Here is a 27459-nt window from a genome sequence, read left to right as displayed (position 1 = left end):
AAGTCAATGCATTCATAAGAATTGGGTAAGTATATTTATTAAATCAAAATTTAATTAAAAATTTTCCATTTTTGTTCACATGAAAAATAGCTAACTGTCTAAAAACTAGGAAAATCATTGTCCTTCGTTATGCCATATTAAAAAATCAGATGATTTCATTGAACAGTGATACTTGAGGTATCATCGGGTTATTTCTATATCAACTTGCTGTTAGGGAAATGAAAAGGTGGTTCCTGTTTGCTCACTTTGGTTAACATGACTATCTTCACTTCTCTTGAGGTTTCCACATAATAATCAAGAAGACAAGCCGAATGATAAGATAATGGTAAGGTAGGTGTAGTTATGTTCAAAATGAAATTGAATCCTTTTTCGCACCTCTCAACAAAACTTGCATTCCTAGCAGGTTCAGATTTGAGACAGCATCAATCAGTAGTTGGCATGGTCACATGGTCATGATGTTCAACCTATACATGATTTTGTGTGAAGCTTGTAGCATTTCCTCTTTTTAATTTGCTTTAGGGTCTCACATTTGACAAAATCAATACATTCAAGTCGATCTGTGGGCCTTACAAAATAAAACTGAACGCACTGCATTTTTTCCACCGAGACTACTAAATCATAGGCTGGCCCAAACCATGCGGTCGAGACATTGTTGTTGCCTTGTCTTGGTAACAAATGCCATGTTTTATGAACAGCATACGAGTGCAGTACATTGCCAAACTCTGTCAACAATATTAATGTTGTTACAGATGATTCAGGTTGCTTTTCACCCTAAATACACCTTGGGTTTATGATCAAGACTTGTTACAAGACTTGCTTACTTTTATAATGTGCCCAGACACAGGTGTAACTAATTTATGCAGAGTAAGTTTGTGGTGCCAAGTAATGTTGGTGGTGTGTACGCAGCCCACGATGCGAGGTATGGGGGGTGGCCAGCAGGGGGCTCTCATGTCTCAGACCATCATGCAGCAGCAGCAGTCCAAAGTGAGTGCTGCCCCCTCTTCAATGCTGTCTGTGTCATGTGTAGCTGTACAAATTAACCATTGTAAGCATCTGTGTTGAACAGCTTTGAAGCTACACACTTAGTTCTGGCATCTGTGTTGTTTGTAGTTCCATGATTGTACATATGGTAGTTAATGGTACCAGCATCAGTGTTTTCTATGTGTTTGGAGATACAAGGTTGTTCAATGTGGGTGCTGTTGACGTGTAATTTTTTAGGGTACAGCTTTAATGTAGCTACATGCATCTGTGTTGTGTGCAGCTTTAGGGCTCAGCACTCTAGTATGGGCATCCATCCTTTGTGTATTTCTGGGATATATAGTAATTGTGAAGTGTCTGTGTGGCCATCAGTGTTTTGTGTAAATGACTCATTGGTGTTGCAGGGTTCCACATCACGTAGAATTAAGGGTATAATACCCTTTGACCCTCCAAATCACGTACTAGATGCTCTCTGAAGAGGTATAAATAGTAAATACGTAACTGTTTTCTTCCAAAGAGGTAAAAAAACGTACGAGTCAAACGCTGAAAAGACGCAGGCCGCCTGCTCTACTGAGACCACTAAAGTACACGCCGTGTTCGTGCCACTCCTCTGTCGACACTGACACGCCGTGAAGCAGAGGTTGCCTCCCTTGTCTTCAAACTGCGCGATATCTTTAAACTGATCATCTCGATGGCACTGTTCGCTTTAGCCTATCCGGTGCTGTTGCCTGAGAGAAAAAAATGGAGTAACTGCATTGGCCCTTGTTTTTCACAGTTTGACTTTGGCGTCAGGTCTAGAGGTGATGGAGATTGTCATGAGGATCTCGGACAGTCTAGTCAGTCTTGATATTCTTGTTGCTTGTTGTAAATGGTGATGATGGTTTATTGAAGTAGGTGCAAAGACAGTCTATTCTAGTCAGTTGTGCTGTTTACTGATTTAATCACAAGTCATAATGATGATGATGCTGGTTTTTGAAGTTAATACAGTTGGTTTCATTCTGTAATTCTTTGTTTCTCTTTTTGCTGCAGTCTTTGTGATTGTGTTCTTGAATGAATGTAAGCACAGCTGAGTAAACTTTCAAAGAAACATTCATCAATTCAGACAGTTCATCATTATAATTTTACAATCCAAAGAAAATTACACGAAAACTCGCGACATAATAGAAAAAGAGGTATCCATTGAAGTAAAAAAGAAAGAAAAAAAGACTTGAATGCATTGATACACTATGATATACATGTATTGTCACAAGTCAAAATGGCAAAGGTGATAACTACCAGACAGGCAATCATATGGGAAAAAAATGACATTTCATGGATACACCGATTGTCACTCATACCCTGTGAAAAATCTGGAAGGGGTATAAAAACCCTTTACTTTTTTCCTGAAAGGGTATGAATACCCTTGACTTTTGGGGTTGAGTGGAACCCTGGTGTTGTGTACATTTGAATTCCTTTGGTAACAGAATATTTGAATACCCTTACCTGGCAATGAGGGGCAATTGCTGTAGCCTTAGGTTGTTCTTTTTTAAACAAGAAATTATGTTCAGCAATTTGAAACTGTCAGAATGTGGCAACGGACAGTGCATAGCTGGGGCCTCTGATTTATACCAGAGCTACAATCTTGCCTAAAACTTCTCAAAACAATACATACATATTACTGTCTCCTGGCTAGGGTGATGTAAGTCACGCAACATTCTTATCCGTTTACCGCAGATACACATGGCAGACTTTGTAAATGTGATGAACAAAATAATGAAATATGGAAGGACGTTGTTGGTTTTTTATGTCCCTTCAACCTATTTGGCAATTCGGAACCAATTCAATTGAACATGGAAGGATAGGAAGAGAAACAATTTATGCTTTCAAATGTTAACCCCGTGACTGTCGACAATTTTAGCGTCAGTGATAATGATATTGCTGTGTGCCAGGATAAAATGAGATGTCACCTACCAACTTACATTAAAACTACTACAGCAGTCTTATTTGTGGAAATGTTTGCAGAAAATTACACAGATGTATGGGTAATAGACAATTGTCGGAAATAACTCTGTTGGGTTTGTATGGGTTTTGAAAGAGTGAATATACTTACTTTTCCTTGGACAAATATCTTCACACATGCTCCTGTCCACATGTTTCAGACACACCCTTCGCTAGTGATTGGCCCCTCCAATGTTTGTCCGAGTAAAAGCAAGGGTATATTCACTCTTTCAAAATCGGTTATTTTCGGAATTCGTCTATTGCTTTTATTTTTATAAGATAATAACATATTCCCAGCGAAGCTGGAGGTATCCCACGAACTTAATCGACTTGAGAAATTTTCATACCGATAATACATGATAAAGGATTCTTTGTGCCCGGCTACGGGCTACAGTTGAAGATGGAAGTTCACAAAAAATTGGGACCATACTAACAAAAATACGGTGGGTGCAATAGGCGCCCCCATTTTTTTAGCGAACGCCACCCAAGGCCGCTTTGGACGGGTAGAAATTCCGTAGTTTCCAAGTCTATGGATAAAGCTCGCGTAAGAAGATTACGTCACGGTCGAAAGTCTTTGACGTCAATTAATGCACCATGACGTCATGCCTCCCTGTACCGTACTTTCCGGGTTACAAGGCGCTACAGCGCATAAGGCGCACCCCCTTCTTTTTAAACAAAATTGTAATCCAGTCACCCATTGGGCGCAGGGGGCCGATAGGGCGCACCAAAATTAAAAAAGTATACCGGTAACAAACGGTCGAAGAATGAAAATAAGCCGCACATCAAAGGAAGAATACAGAGTGGAAATATGTGTGCTCTGTGTGTGCGGCGAGATCAAAGGCAGGTCCATTGTGATAGCTGGGTTGCCTTGTTTAGACACTGACCTTCTTCCCAGGGGTCAATGACCCAGTTTTTGCTATGAGAGGTGGTCCCCCTGTCATAGATCTGAGAGAGGAAACACTTCCTGCACCGGGGTCAGTGACCAAGTTTAACCTATGGGGCGGTCTCTTTGATGTCTAGAGAGAAAACTTGGCCAGGGTAGTACCTAGTAGCTGAAACATGCATTATCACAAGTTGTTTGACTGGTACTCAGGCGGTCTCTTTGATTTTTTTCGTATTTCATACACGGATTAGGCGCTTCGTTATACAAGACGCAGGGGTCAAACTCGAGGAAAAAAGTCCCGCCTTATGACCCGGAAAGTACGGTAGTCTTTTTCTCTCGCGCGGTGTGTGTGTGTGTGCGTGTTCATTTTGTGCACATGTGTTAGTGTTACTGTTTGTGTGTGTATGTGTGTGTGTGTGTTTGTGTGTGTGTGTGTGTGTGTGTGCGCATGCATGAGTCTATACTCGTGTGTGTGTGTGTGTGTGTGTGTGTGTGTGTGTGTGTGTTTGTGTGTGTAAGAAAGAAAGAGAGAGGGAGAGAGAGTGTGTGTGAATGTGTGTGTGCATGAGTTCGTGTGTATGTTTGTGTGTGTATGAGTGTGTATATGTGTTTGTTTGTAAAGGTGTGTGTGTCCGTCTGTCTATGTGCGTATTTGTTTGTTTGTTTGTTTGCTTAACGCCCAGCCGACCACGAAGGGCTATATCAGGGCGGTGCTGCTTTGACATATAACGTGAGCCACACACAAGACAGAAGTCACAGCACAGGCTTCATGTCTCACCCAGTCACATTATTCTGACACCGGACCAACCAGTCCTAGCACTAACCCCATAATGCCAGACGCCAGGCGGAGCAGCCACTAGATTGCCAATTTTAAAGTCTTAGGTATGACCCGGCCGGGGTTCGAACCCACGACCTCCCGATCACGGGGCGAACGCCTTACCACGAGGCCAACCGTGCCGGTCTATGTGCGTATGAGTGTGTGTTTTGTGTGTATGAGATTTGTGTGAGTCAATGTGTGGGTGGGTGTGTGTGTGTGTGTGTGCGTGCGTGTATGCGTGCGTATGTGTGTGTGTGTGTGTGTGTGGGTGGGTGTGTGTCTGTATAAGAGAGAAAGAGAGAGAGAAAGAGAGAGAGAGAAAGAGAGTGGGTGGGTGTGTATGTGCATGTGCGTAAGTGTATGTATGTGTGTTTGTTTGTAAAGGTGTGTATGTCCGTCTGTCTATATGTGCGTATGGGTGTGTATGAAGTGTGTGTGAGAGAGTGAGAGTGCGTGTGAGTGAGTGTGTATGTGTGTACGTGTGTAACTTGGGGTGTGTTTGAGAGAGAGAGTAAGAGAGAGGTTTGTCTTTCGCTGGGGTATGCAGTGCCTTGGCGTTGCACTTCTACTTAATTTTATTATGCCTGTTTCTTACTTATCTTATTGATATTCCGAGAGAAAAATATTTTCATTAAACATCAATTAGACATTTGCAAATTGAATTTGCAAACATTCAACAGAAACAAAACTAACAAAGACAAATCATCAAATCAAAATCACCAGATCAAGTGATCGTCATTGTTTGATTTGAGGTCACAGCTTATATAGTTAACTATTACCCTCCCTATTCTTTTCCTCTCTCTCTTTCTGCACCATTTGCATGTTGTTATGACGATTTCCCGCATTCGCTCTCACGTAATCCCTTTCCTAATCTATCCTAATCCGGTTGATAAAACTACAATTAGACTTCGCTTACTCAGGTAAGCTCGTCATAATTTTGCAATTATACAGTGTTCTATTTTAACTCACGTTGGGAATTCCTCGTGACTTTCTTTGTTTAGTGGGGCACTAAGGGTGTTTTGGCAAGCCTTGACAAGCCTTGACCGCTGTACGTGCCCCACTAAACCGGGAACAAAACTAACTGTTTTGGATACAAATTTAAAAGTTCTTTCCGATGACAAGCAAAATCTGTTCCGTTTGAGCTGTTTTGATTGTTTGTTGATATCAATCAATCAATATGAGGCTTATATCACGCGTATTCCGTGGGTACAGTTCTAAGCGCAGGGATTTTATTTATTTTTTTATTTTTTTTATGCAATTTATATCGCGCACATATTCAAGGCGCAGGGATTTATTTATGCCGTGTGAGATAAAAAAAAATTTACACAATACATCACGCATTCACATCAGCCAGCAGATCGCAGCCATTTCGGCGCATATCCTACTTTTCACGGCCTATTATTCCAAGTCACACGGGTATTTTGGTGGACATTTTTATCTATGCCTATACAATTTTGCCAGGAAAGATCCTTTTGTCAATCGTGGGATCTTTAACGTGCACACCCCAATGTAGTGTACACGAAGGGACCTCGGTTTTTCGTCTCATCCGAAAGACTAGCACTTGAACCCACCACCTAGGTTAGGAAAGGGGGGAGAAAATTGCTAACGCCCTGACCCAGGGTCGAACTCGCAACCTCTCGCTTCCGAGCGCAAGTGCATTACCACTCGGCCACCCAGTCCAGGAACTTTGCTTTTCTGAATTTGATTTTGTTGGGGTGTCTGTGTTGTACTGGTTCCACTGTATAAACATTACCTCATGTAAAATCAATCTGATTGCTGAGTATGGTACCAAAATGGATGGTCTTTAAAGTCATATCACTGATTTTACAATTAACAGACTTGTCACAAAAGTCTGCAGTCAAACTCATTTGCCTAGTTTTTTTTAATGAAGGGTATTATAGATACAAGTGGTGTTGTTTTCAGCCTCTGTGATTTTCATAGTGTTGGTGGATTTTCTGTGTGTAATTTGGGATAAGAATAGTAAATGAGAGCTGTTATGAAACAGTTAAGGGAGCAAATGTAGAGTTAGTTACATATTCTCCTTCTTCTTCTCTGTTTGTGGGCTGCAACTCCCACCTGCACTCATGTTTTGTACAAGTGGGCTTTTGCATGTATCTGTTTATTTCACTGCCATTGATTCCAGCAGTAGTCCAACCACCTGTATTTAGTGAAGAAGAAAAAAAATTAGTGTATTGGTTGTGAATGTAGATCTTGGACTGTAGTATTACGAGCACTTGGAGATTCACACAGTGTGTGCGCAGGGGAGTTTGTGGAATTGCGTTCTTGTACACTATTGTTGTATGGATGCACATGTGCATCTGTATGATAAAATGCTTACTGAGATCAGAACCTATGTGCTTATGGTGATCTATTTCACCTAAAATTGTTTTATGAGAATGGTAATGTCTCAGGAGCAGATTGCTGTTGTTGTTTCTATCAATTTGTGTCAAAGGAATTCATTTAATTTAAAGCATTGATTAAATTACATATTCCTACTCCGAATCACATGTAGCAGTTGACTCAGTCTAAAGTGCTAGGTCTGAAAAGGCTACCCGTCTAAGGGGAGCAACCCCAACTAAAAAAGTGTAAACGTAGCTATGGTAATGACGACGCACCCAGGGAGTTACCTCCCCTCCTGCGTACTACGTCACTACTGCTACTGACCACGTGACCCCTATCATTCGACACTTCAGCTTTCTAGGGAGCAGGTCGTGAATTTTTTGGCTCTAGTGGAAGTTCGCTGTTTGGTGTTTGCTTAGACACCCACCGGCACCCACACCCGTCTCTTCACCCGCTGCACTGGTAGTTGGTGAGCTCGTTCCTTTACTTGTATCGAACGTAATTTTCAGTTGCTACTTGAAATTTTCGGCCACGTGTTGGTCACGTATTTTGTGGTAGCCATTTTGGAATTTTGTGTCTCCATTTTGTTGTCAGCATGTCTGACGGAGACAAAAAGCGCGAGCGCGGCAAGGCTGATGTGAAAGGGAAAATTAAACCCAAGTCTTCCACTTCTGTCCCTAAGCCTATTTTGGTTGTTGTTTCTGACGCGGCTAACAATGCTGTTATGACGGTCCCTATTTCTGCCCCGAATGACCAGCCGGTTGTGGGGCAGTCTAATCAACCTACGCGTACCGTTGTTTCTCGCTCGTCTTCTCTGCCGCTTGCAGATTCGACGTCGCTGGTTTCATCGTTGCTTTCTTCGCTGGTTCCCGAGCTTCGCACGTTGGTGAGAGAGGAGATGGTGCGTTCTCAGCCTTCGACTTCCGTTGTCCCGTCGATGGCTTCCTTTCCGCTTCCGGCTGTGACGCTGTCCTTGACCGAGGCGGTTGCTTCTGTGCCTTCTACCGCTGTGGTTGGCGACGCAAGTAAGTTGGGCTGGTCCGTAGGTCCTCGTGAGGCCGCTGGACGCTCCCTGCTGGGAAGCAGCCCTTTTCGGCGGGTTCACGACCCGCAAACCCCTGTTCGTTCTCACTTTGGCTTCACGGAAGACCATCGTGTCGATGAGCAATGGCGGCATTTGGTTCAGGCTTCGACGCTTCCGGCACTCGCCGGAAGCGTAGGTCCTCCGACGTACGCACCCGCTGGGGTCGTTTCCGGAGTCGACCAGCCGGTTCCGTCTGCTGCGCTTCCGGCACTCGCCGGAAGCATAGGTCCCCCGATGTACGCACCCGCTGGGGTCGTTTCCGGGGTTGACCGGACGTGGCCCTCTGGGCATTCGGCCTTCCGGCCGCCGTCCACAGTGTCTGCGCTTCCGCTTTTCGCGGTCGCGTCTGATACTTTTCCGGCTCAGACCGGATCTGCTGCTTCTTCCGCTTCCGCTTCCTCTCAGGTGGCGGTCGCGGGGGGGCATCACCAGCCCTTTGGGCAGGTGTCTCAGCCCTGGCCGGGGCAGTCAGCGCTTCCGTCTTCGGTTGTTGCTTCGACTGCGGTTCCGGTTCCGGCGGCTGCGGGCATGCCGTCCTCTTACTCTTTCCCTAGTCAGGGCATGAGTTCGGATGGTATTGGAGTGGACGGGTTTCCGGTTTCCGGTTACGGTGTTCACCGCCCTTCTACCAGCAACGTGGACTTCGGTCCTTCGCCGGATGTTTCGGATATTCAGTCCGTCGCCAGCGAGGCTGCACGTGTTGGTTATCCGGAGAGACTCAAAGTGGCTCTTGAGGCCGCTGCTGAGGTCACTTCGAGATATTTCGCGGAAGGGGCTTCGGTCTCTTCGGCTGCCGCTTCGACGGCACCGTCCGCGATGGCCGATTTTCGCTCTGGGAAGGAGGATGACTCATACTTCCGGTTTTTGGAGTCTCCATCCATAGCTTTTCAGCTTTCTCAGGTTTTGGCCAAGCCATCTCCTTCCGGAAGCGGAATTCCTTCACTTCCGGTTCCGCTGCTCGTGCCTCACGGCTCAGTTCCGGAGCTGGCTCAGCAGTGGATGGCTTCGCCTTCTCAGGCTTCTGCATTCGCTCTGTCGTCTCACAGGCGGTTGGTCTTGCAGAAGTCTCCTAGGAACTTGTTGGATGCGTTCGCTCTCCCGCGTTCATCTTTGACAGTTCCTCCGGAGATGCTGGCCTTGTTGGCCAAGCCTATCAAGAAGGATGACGGCGTGCTCTTTTCTGAGAACACTCTGATTGCTTCTGAAGAGGCAGGACGTCAGCAGCTGGAGCTTGCCTCCATTGCTGAGACTCTCATTCGGGCCCTCTCTCGTGCCCTCACTGATTCGCTGAATCCGTTCTCTCTCAGCGAGGATCAGGATGCGGATGACGTCTCCACTTTGTTGGCCGCTCTTGCGAGGGTCAATGAAGAACAGATGAGACTTTCCGCTGTGCACTATGCGCACTCTGTTATGTGTCGTCGGGATCTCTTCCTGTCACACTCTCAGTTTTCGGATCAGGCGACCAAGGACACTTTGCGTGCCTCACCGGTCTTGGAGGGTTCCCTCTTTGGGCATCTCGTTTTTGATGCCCGAAGACAGGAAATTCAGGCTAACAGGGACCAGCAGTTCTCTGACTTTTCCCTGCACAGCCTTAAGCAGTCCAAGCAGTCTCAGCCTTCTCAGCCTAAGCAGGCTAAGGTTGCTGGCCCTCCCAAACCGGCAGACAAGGGTCGTGGACGTTCCTCTTCTCGGGGCTCGAGAAGACGACCGTCTTCCGGCAGGGGGAGAGGCGGCTCTGGAAGCAAGCCTCACCCCCAATGAAGTGCTCCCGATCTCCCCCCCACCCCGCCCTCCACTCTGGTGATGGCGGGGGGCCCTTCCCGGGCACTTTCCCATTGGCTCGTGTCCATACAGAGTCAATGGATCGTGGGGGTCGTGAGGTCGGGCTTCCGTCTTCTCTGGAAAGATGGCAAGGCTCCTCTGGTCAGGCGTCCGCCGGCGTTCAGGCCTCCCTCCTCGCAGGAAGCCATTTCCGTCCTTCGGTCGGAAATAGACTCCCTGGTGCAGAAGGGCGCAGTGGAGAAAGTCCTCGACCACAGCTCCCCTGGGTTTTACGGACGGCTTTTCGCCGTCCCCAAAGCCTCAGGGGCATGGCGTCCTGTCTTGGACCTGTCGTTCCTCAATACCTTTTTGAGGGAGATAAGGTTCAAGATGGAGACGCCAGCGTCGGTCAGGGACTCTCTCCGCCCGGGAGATTGGGCGACTTCCATCGACCTGACGGATGCATACTTCCATATTCTTATGCATCCAGCCGACCGGAAATGGCTTCGTTTCCGGTGGGCAAGTCAGGTTTACCAGTTTCGCGCCCTTCCTTTCGGCCTGTCTCTCGCCCCTTGGGTCTTCACCATGGTCGTGAGACAGGTCTGCGCGCTGGTGAGGTCGCGGGGTGTCCGGCTACGTGCCTACCTGGACGATTGGCTCATCCTGAGTCAGAGTCAGGCGGGGTGCGAGCAGGATACCCAATCGGTTCTTCGGGAGGCCAACTTGTTTGGCTTCTCGATCAACCGATCAAAGTCGGAGCTGACGCCGTGTCAGACGTTCACCTACTTGGGAATGTCTTTCGACACGGTGGCTTGGACTGTTCAGCCCTCTCAGAAGAGGGTGGACAAGCTCCAGGCGTGCATACGCTCCACTTTGCCTCTCCCGAGGGCCTCCCTGCGGACTTTGGCCTCCATCTTAGGGCAGATGGAGTCCATGGCTCTCCTGGTCCCCTTGGGGAGGGTCCACAAACGTCCCTTTCAGCTGGCGCTGAAGCCGTTCGTGGACTCTCCCACGGTGGATTGGAATGCCCTCATCCCTCTCCGGGGATGGTTCCAATCCGCTACCCTTCCGTGGCTGGACACGGAGTGGGTGTGCAGGGGCGTGCCGATAGCCCTTCCTGCCCCAGACTTGGACCTGTTCACGGACGCGTCCTTGGTGGGGTGGGGGGCTCACACAGACCAGCTGACTGCGTCAGGTCTGTGGTCGGCAGATCAGAGGATGCAGCACATCAACTTGCTGGAGCTAGAAGCCGTGGCTCTAGCTCTGGACAAGTTCCGGCCCTCCCTTCAGGCCAAGCATGTTCGTCTGTTTACAGACAACACGACAGTGGCAGCTTACATCAACAAGCAGGGAGGGTCGCGGTCTCCGTCGCTTTCGGCCAGGGCCTGCGAGATCCTGATTTGGTGTTCAGAGCATCAAATCAGGCTTTCGGCCAGGTACCTGCCCGGAAGCTTGAACACTCTGGCGGACGCGCTCAGCCGCTCCGACAGAGTGCTTCAAACAGAGTGGACCATCACTCACGGAGCGCTGGATCGTCTCTGGTCTCTTGTGCAGAAACCTCAGGTGGACCTTTTTGCCACCAGGTTCTCGAAGAGACTACCAGTGTTCGTCTCACCATTCCCGGATCCCGAGGCGTGGGAGACGAACGCGATGGACATTTCCTGGTCAGGCCTGGAGGCTTACGCGTTCCCGCCATTCCAGTTGCTCACGCGAGTTCTCAGGAAGGCGGAGCAGGAGGGCCCGTCCCTCCTGCTGATCGCTCCTCTTTGGCCGTCTCAGCCGTGGTTCCCGGACCTGCTGAGACTCGCCCAGGGCCCTCCCATTCCTCTCGCTCTCACGCGAGGAGAACTGGTACAGCCTCACACCGGCAGCCTCCACGCAGAGCCTCAGATGCTGAATCTTCACGCGTGGAGGTTGTGCGGTCTTCTCTGAGGCGCAAAGGGGCATCAGATCTGACCATGGACCTGGTAGGACGCTCGCACAGAGCATCTACCTCGTCCGTTTATGAGTCACATTGGAGGGCCTGGGTTACCTGGTGTCACGAGCATCGGCTGGATGCTACGGCGCCCCGCACGATGCACGTGGCGAACCATCTTGCTTTCATGTCCTCTCAGGGAGCTTCCGCTGCCTCGTTGAAAGTAAGAAGATCGGCCATCTCGGCGACCCTACGCCAGATAGGTCGCTCTATAGATGTTAGTGGCGTGATCGCTGGAGTCATCAAGGGCGCTTCCCTTTCTGACGTCAAGGCTCGTACGCCCGTTCCTAAGTGGGATCTCTTATTGGTCATGGAGTTTCTGCGTTCAGCGGATTTTGAACCTCTCAGAGATGCCAGCTTTGCGAATCTTACACGCAAGTCCCTTTTCCTTTTGCTGCTAGCATCGGCACGAAGGGGCAGTGAGATCCACGCTCTTTCCGGTAATTCGGACGACATTTCCTTTGAATCAGATGGGTCCGTTACCTTGCGGTTTCGACCTGAGTTTCTTGCGAAAAACCAGGCTCCCGAGCGAGCTTCTCCTTTGGTTCATGTCAGGCCGTTGTCCACTATTCTGGCTCCGAATGACCCAGACTTAGTAAATTGCCCTGTTAGAGCCCTTCACATCTACCTTGCCCGTGCTCAGTCTCTTAGATCCGCAGCTCAAAAGCTTTTGTTTATTTCTCTCAATACGGAGAGACATAAGGATATTACTAAGACGACTCTGGCCCGGTGGGTGTCGGCGCTCATTAAGCATGCTTACGAGTGGAGCCGCCGCAATGAAGGGGGGACACAGCCTGTCCTTCCTCTGGAATCAGCTCGGGCTCACGAGACGCGAGCTTGGGCTTCCTCCTTGGCCGTGTTACGATCAAGAAGACTGGAGGAGGTGCTACACACCGCATACTGGCGTTCCGAGGATGTCTTCATGAATTTTTACCTGCGTGACATCTCGGCTCTTCGCCAGGATGGATCTAGAGCTTTGCCTGCCATGGTGGCAGGGGGTCAGCTCTTGACAAGGATTTGAGAGTGAGTTTGAACTTTTTCTTGCCCACCGCCTTGTTGTTTCAATCTGCTACATGTGATTCGGAGTAGGAATATGTAATTTAATCGAAAATTTTATTGTAAATTTTCATTTAATAAATATACCTACCCGAATCACATATCGTAGTCCCTCCCACCTACCCCGCTTATGATTTGGAGATTTTATTCTTCGAGTCGAATGATAGGGGTCACGTGGTCAGTAGCAGTAGTGACGTAGTACGCAGGAGGGGAGGTAACTCCCTGGGTGCGTCGTCATTACCATAGCTACGTTTACACTTTTTTAGTTGGGGTTGCTCCCCTTAGACGGGTAGCCTTTTCAGACCTAGCACTTTAGACTGAGTCAACTGCTACATGTGATTCGGGTAGGTATATTTATTAAATGAAAATTTACAATAAAATTTTCGATTCAGGCACATTAAGATATGTACATTGACTTGTGCTTAAATAGATTATTTACAGAAATGAGTGAGATGGAGTTGTTGAATGCGAGTAAGATTGCATGTGTCAACTTGCATTAAAAATGTAGTTAGTTTATTCTGTCAACAGGGCAGCATTGTGACAGGGATGCCTGGACAAGCAAGCAACAGCTACCAGCCTTCTGCCACCACGGTAGGTCGTAGAAGGGAGTTGCACACTCTTAGCAATAAACTTCAATGTCAAGTTTTTAAAATGCAACAAGGGTATTTTATAAGATGAAATTTAGTTTTGCATGTGGTGTTGCCCTTGGAACGGTGCTATAGCAGTCCCTCTCATGAAAGGACACCCTTTGGGCCATTGCAAACCTGTCCACACATTGCAGGTGGCCCCCCCCATCACACACACACACACACACAAACACACTGACTGAGTGAGTCTATGATACTTGTGAACCACTACTTGTACTAACAAAATAACGTCAAAGTACTACAACTGAAAGGGACAAAAACTGTTCTGTAAAAATGACTTAAAATCAATGTCAAATGACTTAAAATCAATGTCATACCATTCTTACCATCCCGAAGAAGGCAGTAACGTGCCGAAATATTGATTATAGATATAAACGTACCTAACCTGGTTACTGGCGTGTTTTCTTTTTATTAAAATCAATGGTGTAAAAAGAAGAGAGATAAAGAAATCCTCAAATCACTGAAGACACAGGCACCCCATTAAAGCAGCCACATACATACTCACAGAGGCTAGCATGTTTGGGCAGAATTTGCAAGAATATCCATTGAAAACCAGAGCTGCATGTCATAATTTCTTTTTGGTTGGCCTTGTTGAATGCTTGCAGGTCTTCAGGCAGTGACTTTTCCCTGACTGTCCAGTTTCCACTCTCCCCTTGCCCCTCTCTCACCCGGCTTACTCCCTTTACTCAGCCCCCACATTAAAATCTTCGAATCTGCATGGAAGAGTACACCTTTTCTGCATGGAAGAGTACACCTTTTCTGCATGGAAGAGTACACATTTTCTGCATGGAAGAGTACACCTTTTCAATATCTCCAGAGCTCTTTCAGCTGTCACCACCATCTCACCCTAGCGCTCTCACCACCCCCTCAGCTGTAGGCCACTGTCCCATGAGACAAAAGCCAAGTGGTCCGGTCTAACTTTTGACACCAATATTGTAGGGGTCGGGGGTTTATGATGAACAAAGCAAGAAAACTGAAGAGTGAACTGTTCGTCTCAATGGTCAAGGCTGAGGATAAAAAAGAGTATGGCTTTGCTAATCTTGTCAATGAATGCAGTTACACACCGCAGCTATCTTTTGCCACTACACCTGATCAAAGTTTTGGCCTCAACCATCGGCTGGTTTGCTTAACATGACACACCGCTTAACATGACACACCCTGATGCCGAGTACTGAGGATTTTAACTTGGTGACTACGAGGGCCTGTAGCTTCCGTTGGTTGTGTCTTACGGACAAGGAAAAAAACCCAGAAGATCATAGTGCAATTTCGTGTTGGCATTTTCTCCTCTGAAAGCAAGAATGTAAAGACTGAAAAGTGCCTACCCCACTTCTGACCCAAATCACCCCCCTCCTGCTGGGTACACATGCACTCAAGTTAACAGGAGACTGACATCACTCTTGTTTTGCACTGCTGCTTTGACCTTTGTACAAGGAGTTGGATTAGCCATGCTGCGCTGTTATCGATTTGGTCACAGTCGTGGTAAAATTCGATGGCGGTCTGTCTGCTCATTGCAGGTTCGTTCCCCCCAAACCCCTCCCCAAGAACAAAAAAGCCAAAAATCGCGCTTTGAAAAAAAATGGGCTTTTCTGTTCTCACCTTTCTATTTAAAGCAAAATCATTCTGCAAGTTAAAAGTCAGCATTTTTCTGCATGATGACATAAGAATATAATTTTTGACACAAAAAGAACTTGCTGTGTTTAAAATCAATCAATCAATCAATCAATGAGGCTTATATCGCGCATATTCCGTGGGTACAGTTCTAGGCGCTCTGCAGTGATGCCGTGTGAGATGAAATTTTATACGGCCAGTAATTGCAGCCATTTCGGCGCATATTTACCTTTCACGGCCTATTATTCCAAGTCACACGGGTATAGGTAGACAATTATTAACTGTGCCTAAGCAATTTTGCCAGGAAAGACCCTTTTGTCAATCGTGGGATCTTTAACGTGCACACCCAATGTAGTGTACACGGGGGGGAGTTCGGACACCGAAGAGAGTCTGCACACAAAGTTGACTCTGAAATAAATTTCCGCCGAACCTGGGATCGAACTCACGCTGACAGCGGCCAACTGAATACAAATCCAGCGCGCTACCAACTGAGCTATATCCCCTGAGCTATATGGGGCTATATCCCCGCCCCATGCTATATGCCAAAGGTCAGCCTCCGGATGAGTCAGTGGTAACATACACAATAAAGTAATGGGGAAAACAAATAGACAGAGTGAAACTTATACACCCCTGAATATACAGGAGTATAAAAAGGGGGAGAGTGAATGTATTGTGTGTGTGTGTGGGGGGGGGGGTGTACATGCATATGTGTGCATGGGAACGAGGGAGAAAGAAGAAGGGAGAAAAGAGAGCTAAGCTTCAACGTAGGTAGCATTTTACCTGCTATAATATTCTTTGAAACCCACAAAATAAAAGCATCTACAATTTAGCATCTAAATGCAGCTTCCGAGGGGGTGCATGGCAACATATTGGGGGGAAAATGAATTGCACACTGAAGTAGTGAGGAGTAAAGATTGTTATTGACAAAATAATAGTCATAAAGTTGCTTTGTTTTAGAAATTATTGTCATGGGTCCTTCTTTGCTGCTTGGCACAGAAATGGGGCCGCTTAATTTTAACCATATTTTCCTTAATTTTTGTCTCATTTTTACACTAGAAGAGTTAAAGGCACACTCAGCTTCACGTAAACCATCAGTTTCTGGTCACAGACACTGTCAGGCTTTTACACACAGTACAAACACCCTTTCGTTCAAAGACCCACCGCTTGAGAACATCCAAGGTGCCCTCCGTAAAGAGCGAGCATTTTTCAAAGAATTTATTTTTGCGTGGCCAGCCAGATTTACAATGAGAAAATCGGACGCCTCGTTTTGGCGCTAGACCTAACTTTTAAAATCTAAATAATAAATTGTCAGCTTGTTACACAAACATTCTTAAATCATAAAAGATTTCTTTGTTCATCAAGACAAGATCGGTACAATTCGGAAGCAGGTCATGCAAGGTCGTGTTTCCCCAAGCAGACGCATTTTCTGCATAACGCTTGCTTCTTTGAAGCCAACCGCCGCCGATTAGTTTGTGTGACTCGCAGTCATTTGTTGCATTTTTAAATTCAGAAGTACACAATAACTTGCTATTGCAGATACAGCGAGTCGCATTGAAATCACAAACTGACGACTAAATTGTGAAAAAAGGAAACTAGATCACACGGGTCCACGATGGCTCAGGGGTAAAATAAACCGTAAAAGTTTTAAATTGCAATTCATTTTAGTTGAACTTTGGCCTGTGCTTCCTTCGCTGCGGGTAACAAAAGCACAACACACCGAGCACAGCGCTCTAGGTCAAAATAACCACAGGCAAGTAAGCACAGGCCCAGAACTGTTAAATCTCCACAGAGTACTCGGTACCACTGACGGTGATCGATAATTTTTTATGTGTGTTCCCATCTCCAGCAAATGTAAACCAGCACTCAGAACTGCCTCAAACTTTGGCACCTGTTGCCTCAACCATTTCTTGCTTAGCATGCAAAGTCCCTATTTTTTAACCTAAAACCCTGAATTAATCTGAATATTTGTTTAGTTCTTTCGGAAAAGTTACACTATACGACACGCATAATATACAAATTCGCAAAAAGCAACACAAATCATTGAGAACTTGAGCATATACGGCTCTTTGAGTGGATTGCCCCCTCAAAAATGGCCGCAAAACGTGCCTTTTTTTGCCTCTGAAACGGTTGACACCTACCTCCTTTGACAAAAGGCTACATAAAGACTAGAGAAGTAAGGTAAAAAAAAATGTTCTGAACAGGAAATTGAATGGCCTTTCCAATGGTAGTCAGAAGTGTTTGATTTGTGCATATTCTGATTTTTTGCAGATTTTAAAATACGGGGCTATGGTTTTTGTCAGGTCGATTTTAGGGGTGACCTTGTTTGACAGGCTGTCACGGGATGCCTATACAAAGTATAATCAATCGGACAAATGATATGAACAGCTGACATAATTACCTTTTCGAGCATATAAAGTTCAACTAAAATGAATTGCGTTTTAATGCTTGTCTTAACATGCGAAAACTGTTGCAATAATTTTTTGGCTAAGTTTATGTGATTTGGAGTAAGAATATGTAATGTAATCGAAAATTTCAATGATAAATTTTCATTTGATTAATATACTTACCCAAATCACATAGTTAATGCCCTCCCAACCATCCCCGCTTTATAGTTTCTACAGATTCTATGAAATGTCTTTGAAGCCTGTGCTGCGACTTCTGTCTTGTGTGTGGCGCACGTTATATGTCAAAGCAGCACCGCCCTGATATGGCCCTTCGTGGTCGGCTGGGCGTTAAACAAACAAACAAACAAACAAAAATGAAATGTCTTAAGCAACCGGTGGTTGCGCACGCACATAATATGGGAGGTAACTCACAAGCCCAAGCTAAGCGTCTTTTTTGATGAGGTTACTTCTCGTTTTTGACGGGAAGAAGCGTATTTTTTCAGGCTCTTAACATCTAAACTGGGTCAATGCTTAGTATATTAATCAAATAAAAATGTATTATGGAAATTTTCGATTGTACTAGATCCAAAACTGATTTCATCTAGTTAGTTATAATTTCCTGATGCTGAGACGATAGATATGTTATGTTTTGGGTCCAAAACAAGCTCAGAAAGTTAAAAAGAATAAGATTATCCTGTTAAACTCAAGCACTACTGCGTTATACTGGCATGTCACTTTTTGCATACTTTTTGTGTGATCGTGTTCTTGGCGCAGTACCGTGGGGGACAAAGTTATATTATTTTGGTGTAAAAATGCACTTTGTGACTAAATGTAGACATTTCGTTTTATGTCATATGTGGTAGAATCCTCCTTTTTAGACCTACAAAACCCTGAGAAAATCAGGTCTTAAACTTACAGAGGTTATGAACAGAATATCTGAAACTGTCTTGTTGGGGGTCTTAAAGGGAGTGAGTTTCTATGGGGTAATGAGGGTGGGGGGGTAACGAAGGCGAGTCATTTAAGCATTTGCTTTTCTTGTTAATGTGTGTGGTAAATATTAAGTTCTTGGCATTACGTATTGCACAAAATAGAATTTTGTGTCACACCAAAACATGCCTTATGCTCCCACCCTGGTCATGTTCAAAGCCACCCTTTGCGATGGATGTCCAAACAGCTTTTGTTTTACCTGTGTGGTAAAAAAAATGTTACATGTGGAACATAAATAACCAAATTTGGATAAGCTTGAAGCTGCTTTGTTTTTTTACCTCCGATTCCCCCTTCGGTGAAGAGCATTAAAGAATAACCCTGATGAGCAGTTTGTGAGCAGACAGCCATAATGAAAAGACTACTTTAGAAGTAGCATGTTGCGAATCTCCTGTCCTCAACACCAAGAAAAAGTTAGGACTTTGCCAGGCACAATCAGCCAAATGCTCTCACATGACAGGCAAGAACACCTGGATTGTGTGCAATGCAGTGTACTTTATTGCAGTCAGTGAGCGTGTTCATGATAACTTCACATAGAGCAGTGGTCTTTTAACCATGTTACGTGCAGCTTGTTGGAAATAAACCTATAATATAGAACTACTTTCACGTGGCTCGCGACTTGGCTATGTTAAAGGACTACGAGATGGTTTTTTGACTCACATGCGAAGCAAAAGTGAGTCTATGTACTCACCCGAGTCGTCCGTCCGTCCGTTCCCCCCGTCCGGCCGGCCGGCCGGAAAACTTTAACGTTGGATATTTCTTGGACACTATTCAGTCTATCAGTACCAAATTTGGCAAGATGGTGTATGATGACAAGGCCCCAAAAAACATACATAGCATCTTGACCTTGCTTCAAGGTCAAGGTCGCAGGGGCCATAAATGTTGTCTAAAAAACAGCTATTTTTCACATTTTTCCCATTTTCTCTGAAGTTTTTGAGATTCAATACCTCACCTATATATGATATATAGGGCAAAGTAAGCCCCATCTTTTGATACCAGTTTGGTTTACCTTGCTTCAAGGTCAAGGTCACAGGAGCTCTTCAAAGTTGGATTGTATACATATTTTGAAGTGACCTTGACCCTGAACTATGGAAGATAACTGTTTCAAACTTAAAAATTATGTGGGGCACATGTTATGCTTTCATCATGAGACACATTTGGTCACATATGATCAAGGTCAAGGTCACTTTGACCCTTATGAAATGTGACCAAAATAAGGTAGTGAACCACTAAAAGTGACCATATCTCATGGTAGAAAGAGCCAATAAGCACCATTGTACTTCCTATGTCTTGAATTAACAGCTTTGTGTTGCATGACCTTGGATGACCTAAAGGTCACATGTATTTTGGTAGGAAAAATGTGTAAAGCAGTTCTTAGTGTATGATGTCATTGCTAGGTTTAGTTATTTGACCTTGACCCTGAAGGTAAAGGTCATGTAAAGGTCAAGGTCAAGCATGTGAGTCGTATGGGCTTTGTCCTTCTTGTTATAAAGTATTTTGGCTGAAGATTAGGGATGTAGTCCATGCTTCCTTTATATCATCCTTTGTTAATGGCGAGTTATCGACCACTCAAAAACAAGCTGTCCTGACCTTAATCCATAAAGGGAAAGAATTACCCAGAGATGATCTCGGGAATTGGAGACCCATATCTCTGACTAACACAGACTACAAGATCCTCGCAAAATGTTTGCCAAGGAAACTTTCAACTGTAATTGGTGATATTATTCATGAAAATCAGGTTGGTTTTATGAAAGGTAGGAAAATTAGCACAATGATTAGACTTATTGATGACACCATAGATATTATGAATAAAATGGATAAACCTGGAGTTCTATTGGCAGTTGATTTTTGATGTGCTTTTGATAGCATATCCAAAGACTTTATTTTGTTTGCTTTTGATAAATTTGGTTTTGGAGACAATTTTAAGAAATGGGCTTCTGTTATCATGAATAATAGTCAAAGTTGTATTAATTATACAGGGTGGATTTCTGAGCATTTCCCTGTGGAAACCGGCATTCGTCAAGGATGTCCTGCATTCTCGCCAATGGCGTTTATTATAGCACTTGAATTGTTTGCAATTAAGATTCGTTCAGATGAAGATGTTGAGGGTATTCGTCTACCCATGTCACCTTTTGGGGTATCACCAATGACGGTCCTAAAACTGCTCTTTTTTTTTGACATGATCAAAGAGATTTAGAAAGAGCATTAAATATTTTAAACATGTTTAAAACTGTTTCCAATTTGGAATTGAATGTAAACAAAACTGAAGCCATGTGGATTGGGTCAAACAAATTTTGTACTGACCAATATTTTGGTCTTAGATGGAAACGGAAAGTAAATATCGTTGGAATTGTTTTTTCAAGCAATATACCTGCATCATCAATTGAGGACAACTGGTCTAAGAAAATTCAACATATGCAACAAATAATGTTTAATTGGTCCAAAATAAACTTAAGTATACAAGGTAAAATTTGTATTGTTAAAACCTTTCTTATATCTCAGTTCGTTTATATTTTGCAGTCTCTAGCAGTGCCTTATCATGTTTTACATCACATTAATTCCATTTTGTTCAGGTTTATTTGGAAGAAAACATATTCAAATACACGGGCGTTTGAAAAAGTAAAACGAACAATTATGTGTAAAAGATAATGGTGGATTAAATATGATAAATGTTGTGGATATGCACAACACATTTATGATGTCGTGGGTTATTGGTCTGCAGAACTCTACAGATTACTGGTCTGTCATTCCTAGATATGTTTTTTTTCAAGTTTGGGTAATGGTTTGTCCTGTTTTGACTCGAATTCATCCTCCAAGAAGCTGGTTGGCGTTGGTAACTGCAGATCGGTCTTTTGGAGACAAGTATTGTTAACCTGGCTAGACAATAAACACATTTTGTGTGAAAAGAATGATGCCACACCTGTTCCATTGATGAATCAATGTATATGGAACAACATGAATATACAATATAAACATAAATGCTTCTTTTTCAAAGATTTTATTAAATGTCATATTTATTATGGAAAGGATGTCATGAATGAAATCGGTGACATGATTTTATTTGAAGAATTTTGTCAAAAGGTTGGTCATAAACCAGCCACTGTTTGAGTATAATGCATTATGTACAGCATTTAAAACAAAACTGATTAATGCATTGCCATACCAATATGTTTTGTTGCAGGGTTTGACACGTAATATTGGTATTATTACACCAAGGGAAATAACTGTTTTGGTTAATTTCGATGTACAAACTCCGAGCGCCTGTCCTTTTTGGCAAAGAAAGCATAATGTTGTTGTGGAATCAAGACACTGGCTGTTAGCTGTTAATTACCCCCCGCGGGTTAGGGGGAGTCCCATATTGGTTGGGACTAGAAAGAATTTACCCGATGCTACCCAGCATGTCGTAAGAGGCGACTAACGGTTCTGTTTCTTCTCTTCTTTTGTCTTATTTCTGCCTTACCAGTACTTTCACCTATATTTCCTTCCAAGAAAACTCTCCCTACTATTCCCTGCAGTTTTCCAATTCTTTTCTTGTTGTCTTATTTCTACCTGACTGGATCCATCACCTTTATTTCACTTACCAAAAGTCTTCTTTTCCACATCCTTATTTCTCTGCACCCCGCATGTCGTATGAGGCGACTAACGGATTCTGTTTCTCCTTTTACCCTTGTTAAGTGGTTCTTGTATAGAATATAGTCGATGTTTGTAAAGATTTTAGTCAAGCAGTATGTAAGAAATGTTTAGTCCTTTGTACTGGAAACTTGCATTCTCCCAGTAAGGTCATATATTGTACTACGTTGCAAGCCCCTGGAGCAATTTTTTGATTAGTGCTTTTGTGAACAAGAAACACTTAACAAGTGGCTCTATCCCATCTCCCCCCTTTCCCCTATCCCATCTCCCCCCTTTCCCTCGTCGCGATATAACCTTCGTGGTTGAAAACGACGTTAAACACCAAATAAAGAAAGAAAGAAAGAAAGCTGTTAATTGTACAAAAGAAGAACGACTGCGTCTGCTTCAATGGAAAATGTTACACAGAATTTACCCAACGAATATTTTGCTAAACAAGATGGGTTTATGTCAAACTAATAATTGTGAAGTATGTAATGAACTGGATACACTTGAGCACTTCTTTTTACATTTAGTCAAGTTTTGACTAAATGTTTTAACGTAGAGGGGGGAATCGAGACGAGGGTCGTGGTGTATGTGTGTCTGTCTGTCTGTCTGTCTGTCTGTCTGTCTGTGTGTGTGTGTGTAGAGCGATTCAGACTAAACTACTGGACCGATCTTTATGAAATTTGACATGAGAGTTCCTGGGTATGATATCCTCAGACGTTTTTTTCATTTTTTTTATAAATGTCTTTGATGTCATATCCGGCTTTTCGTGAAAGTTGAGGCGGCACTGTCACGCTCTCATTTTTCAACCAAATTGGTTGAAATTTTGGTCAAGTAATCTCCGACGAAGCCCGGACTTCGGTATTGCATTTCAGCTTGGTGGCTTAAAAATTAATTAATGACTTTGGTCATTAAAAATCTGAAAATTATTTAAAAAAATTTTTTTTATAAAACGATCCAAATTTACGTTCATCTTATTCTCCATCATTTTCTGATTCCAAAAATATATAAATATGTTATATTTGGATTAAAAACAAGCTCTGAAAATTAAAAAATTAAAAATTAAATTTTCAAAATCAATTTAAAAACACTTTTATCTTATTCCTTGTCGGTTCCTGATTCCAAAAACATATAGATATGATATGTTTGGATTAAAAACACGCTCAGAAAGTTAAAACGAAGAGAGGTACAGAAAAGCGTGCTATCCTTCTCAGCGCAACTACTACCCCGCTCTTCTTGTCAATTTCACTGCCTTTGCCATGAGCGGTGGACTGACGATGCTACGAGTATACGGTCTTGCTGCGTTGCATTGCGTTCAGTTTCATTCTGTGAGTTCGACAGCTACTTGAATAAATGTTGTATTTTCGCCTTACGCGACTTGTTTCATTGTCAAGAGGTGAAGAATGTTTTGAAACTATGTCAAGATTTTGTTTATAAGCAATTTTATTATGATATAATTTTGAGTGAAACAGATATATTATTTGGTTATTGGAATAAAAATTAAAAAATGATCGAATTTATTTTATAAATTATTGTATTTTGATAACAAAAATGACCATTGGAAAATTTAAGTATGGAAAGAAGTTAGATTTGCGTATTTTATTGGAATTAGAGTTAAATATTAGAAAAAAGTTTATATTATGTATAATATAAAGTTGATTATGTTACAAAGAAAAAGACCAAGGAAGAAGGATGCTCCCCGCCTAAATTAAAAAAATTTAAAAAATCAGCCAAAAAATATGGGTTGGAGCATCCTGCATGCAACTGAGGTCAAAACAAAAAGAAAAAAAAGAACTACTTTGCATGTTCATTACTAAACGTAGATCATGGGAAACTTGGTTCGGTCAAACCTCCTTTTTTTGGCTTTGGAAATATGTCAAGTCTGTTGTAAAATAGAAGGATCATATAATGAATGATCGTAGACGTAGGGTGATTTAGGGTGCTTGGGCATTTCAAATGTTAAGAACATTTGCTCACCATGTGAGCAAGGTGTAACAGACAAAAAATTATCACAGGTGTGAAATAATAAAACTAAAACAAATCTATTGAGATGCAATTGAGTTGACTATCGATTGAGTTGACTGCATGCATTTTTGTTTTGTTTACTGCAGTAAATTCGGTGTACTTTCTCTTTGTGGAACAGTTCACATTAAACTTCAGACTTTTGACTTGGGATTTGGGTTTTGGCTTGTCTTGGTTTTTTTCTGTGACCCAACAAACTTGCTATCCATGTTAAATCACACAGATGTAGATTTGAAACTGTTTCATCTCATGATTTATCTCTGTCGAGTAAGTAATTCAATAGTATTGGATAATATTTTACAGAAGTTTTGTTAATTTCCTCAGAGTGCTTACCAGAACCCAGGCGGCAGTGGTGGGCGGTCCAGCTATCCCAGTCAGCAGCACCGTCAGTACTACTGAGGACAATGACAGCATTGACACTCTCATGACTGCAGCAAAGCAGCCACATGGATGGCACAAGGAGCCTTTTTGTAAACCATTGCATGTGAGAGGAAAGGATGGGCAGAATAATACGTGTCTCATGCAATGTGTATTGCCCTTTTGTTTAAAAAATATGCTCATCGGAGATCAAGATTCGCTGTTTTCCTAAACTTACATGATTGCAAATGTTGTCAGTGATCATTGCGGCAATAAATCGGGAGCTCTAATGTGCATAGTTTTTACAGAAAAGGTTATTAGGTCAAGCAGACATTGCATAACATAACGAATAATTAGCTGCAGTCGCCTTGATTGACAACTTCACAGGGTAGTGATGAGTCGGTGTTTGCTTCACTGTCAGGGCCGCAAAGCACTTCCACAGTGCATGAAACTCCTGACAGTTATTTCCAGAAAATGTTTATTCCAAATCAAAGAACAATACATGTACCCTCTGTTTGGTAGGAAGGCTACTCTTTACGCTGTGGGTTCCACCAGCTAGTTAAGTCATGAGAGTGAGAGAGGGTGATCAGAGAAACAAAAAGAATGGTCTCAAAACAGACTATTCTTATTACACCATGTCTTGAGACTTTGTTACAGCCATTCAGATTTACTGTTGTCTTTTGTGCTATTGATATTTTTTGTACTCTTGATGCATGCATATGTGTGGGTTTTTTTTATGTTTCAATGTATGGTGGAACGTGTTTGCTATTATTTGAATACTTAATTGTCCTTGGGGAATGTCCTCAAGGATATTCAGGCTGCTATCGCTGGGGATAGCGTGCAGCTACGGAGTCACACTACCCAGTCTTGTTTTCTTCCCCTGAATACATATATTTGTGTTTTCCAAGCCCTGATGTATTAACATGTATGATTTGCTAAGCTTAAGTGTGGCTGCAATTCTTGTTTTCTTCCCCTGAATACATATATTTGTGTTTTCCAAGCCCTGATGTATTAACATGTATGATTTGCTCAGCTTAAGTGTGGCTGCAATTCAATCGTATGATTTGTTCCATACGAGGCAATCGCCGATTGACGCGCATGCTGCAACCCATCACACGGCAAATGCACTGCGCTGTGCAAGGGCAGATGATTTTTGGAGAAGCAGGTCCTGCTAATGTTCAAACATCTCTTTCACCCTTTCTAAAACTATGCGTTAGGCCTTCAAAAGAAAGTAATTGCGCAGATGGTTACATCTGATGGTTCCCGACTGTAGTGCATGGCTAAAATATCTGCTTTGTACCTGAGTACAAAAAAACTGTTCTTACGAAAAGCTTTGAACAGACGGAGAGACGCTCTCGCTGCTGTCCACCAATTTTCCCAGTCATGGCATGAAGGCCGCAACGGCGCATTTTGATTGATCCTTGTCGTATCCATGACTTTGTATTAGATTAGTCTAATAAGACGATTGGATAGTTTCGCATATGAAGACGCTTGGATGACGTCAGAGATTGATGTAGTGCGGCGATTGTAATAAATGGCAGACGGCATGAAAGCGAACGGTCTTGTCTTTGATATACGTATGTGAATCTGTGGATGACCAACAATGCGTATATTACAGTCCTCACCTGCGATTGACTCACAGAGAATAGAGCAAGTTCTATTGTCCAAAGCTACGAGAGAATCAATTGCAAGTGACTCAGCCTGATCACAGGTCGATCTTATCTGAAAATTGGCTGGTGTGATGGGGCAAATCGTTGTGTGTGACAGCCTCATTAGCGACACAACTTCCTCCAAGACAAATTAGGATGCAAATACATTTGTATACTAGAGAATTCATTTCATTGAAAAGTTCAGTATTCATCTTTGTTGATGTAATGGATACAATTCCTGCAGTATGCAACGCATCAAACACACATCTGACTCACATCTAACTCGCGCATGTTCATTCCCTCACATACAGAAATTGCACTTCAAAAACAGAAATAAACACAATAAGTGTATTATCAAACAATTCACATTTATATCACGAACATACACACATTTTTACACAATGTAACTTTAGGGAGTATCAAAACATTCAAGATATACACGATCAATAATTACAGATAGCTTATCAAAGAAGACTGGGAACGCAACTCACAGTGTCCTCGAACACATAATACACACACCATGCAGTCTTGACGATGATGTCCGGAAGTTGGTTGAACTTAAAGGAACACTAACACCACATGTTGAGGACAAATCCACAGTATTCACGACGACTAATTCAGGTCACTGAATGAACCGTCTTGCCTACATGTGACCAAGCACAAATATACCTTACGCAGTATACTATTGACAGTTTGACGATGACATCTTGGCCCCATGGTCATATTACGATTCTCGGCCGCGTTGATCTTGTATAAACTCCACACTGAACAAAAAAACACCCTTCGACAGTACTGATGAGCGACCTTGGGTACCTTACATTCATGGGGCCAAATTTGTCCAACCAATTTTTTTTATTTAACTTAGAAATTGGATTCATCCTAAAATGTTGCCCTTCTCATTCAAGGGATATAACCACTAGGTACACGTTTTGGAAGAAATCGATTTTTGGGGTGAAATCTATTAAATTTCACTACCAATTTTCTTCACATGCAAGAAACTGACATGCTTTTTGTCCTTAAATAATTTCACTTCTTTCATTTTACCAGGAAACAACATTTCAGTCTTGAGTATATATGGAAGGGGTAATATGACCACGGGGCCAAGATGACATCGTGACAACGGCTACACTGACGAAGAAAACATAACTGCACTATGTTTACGCTGGGTTAAACATAGCAAGATTATGTCCAGAACTAATTCAATTTTTCCATCAAAATGTTTTGACGTCAAAATGACCTCACCCTTACTGTAACATGTTCCAGCTTGTGCAAATACTTCCCCTCCCCATTGTTTTTCCCACAATATTACATCTTTTCAACTTATG

The 27459-nt window shown here is 43.3% G+C and overlaps 1 protein-coding gene across 6 annotated transcripts in view; it reads left to right on the top strand.

Annotated features, from left to right (window-relative positions):
• LOC138973165 (G protein pathway suppressor 2-like) overlaps positions 1–26038 on the top strand; it is a 61358-nt gene extending 35320 nt beyond the window's left edge. For 5 of the 6 annotated variants that reach the window (XM_070345851.1, XM_070345846.1, XM_070345847.1 and 2 more), the window contains exons 9-11: positions 907–984; positions 13400–13462; positions 24453–26038. In XM_070345851.1, coding sequence (XP_070201952.1) covers positions 907–984; positions 13400–13462; positions 24453–24527 — 216 coding nt within the window. In that variant the 3' untranslated portion in view covers positions 24528–26038. The remainder of the gene's footprint in view (positions 1–906; positions 985–13399; positions 13463–24452) is intronic. The other variant, XM_070345852.1, reaches the window with a different exon arrangement.
• Positions 26039–27459: the final 1421 nt, after the last annotated feature.

The sequence above is a fragment of the Littorina saxatilis genome, linkage group LG8, assembly GCF_037325665.1.
Source record: "Littorina saxatilis isolate snail1 linkage group LG8, US_GU_Lsax_2.0, whole genome shotgun sequence".
Taxonomy (NCBI): domain Eukaryota; kingdom Metazoa; phylum Mollusca; class Gastropoda; order Littorinimorpha; family Littorinidae; genus Littorina; species Littorina saxatilis.
Note: the sequence above shows the minus strand (reverse complement) of the source record. Positions and strands in the feature narration are given on the sequence as shown.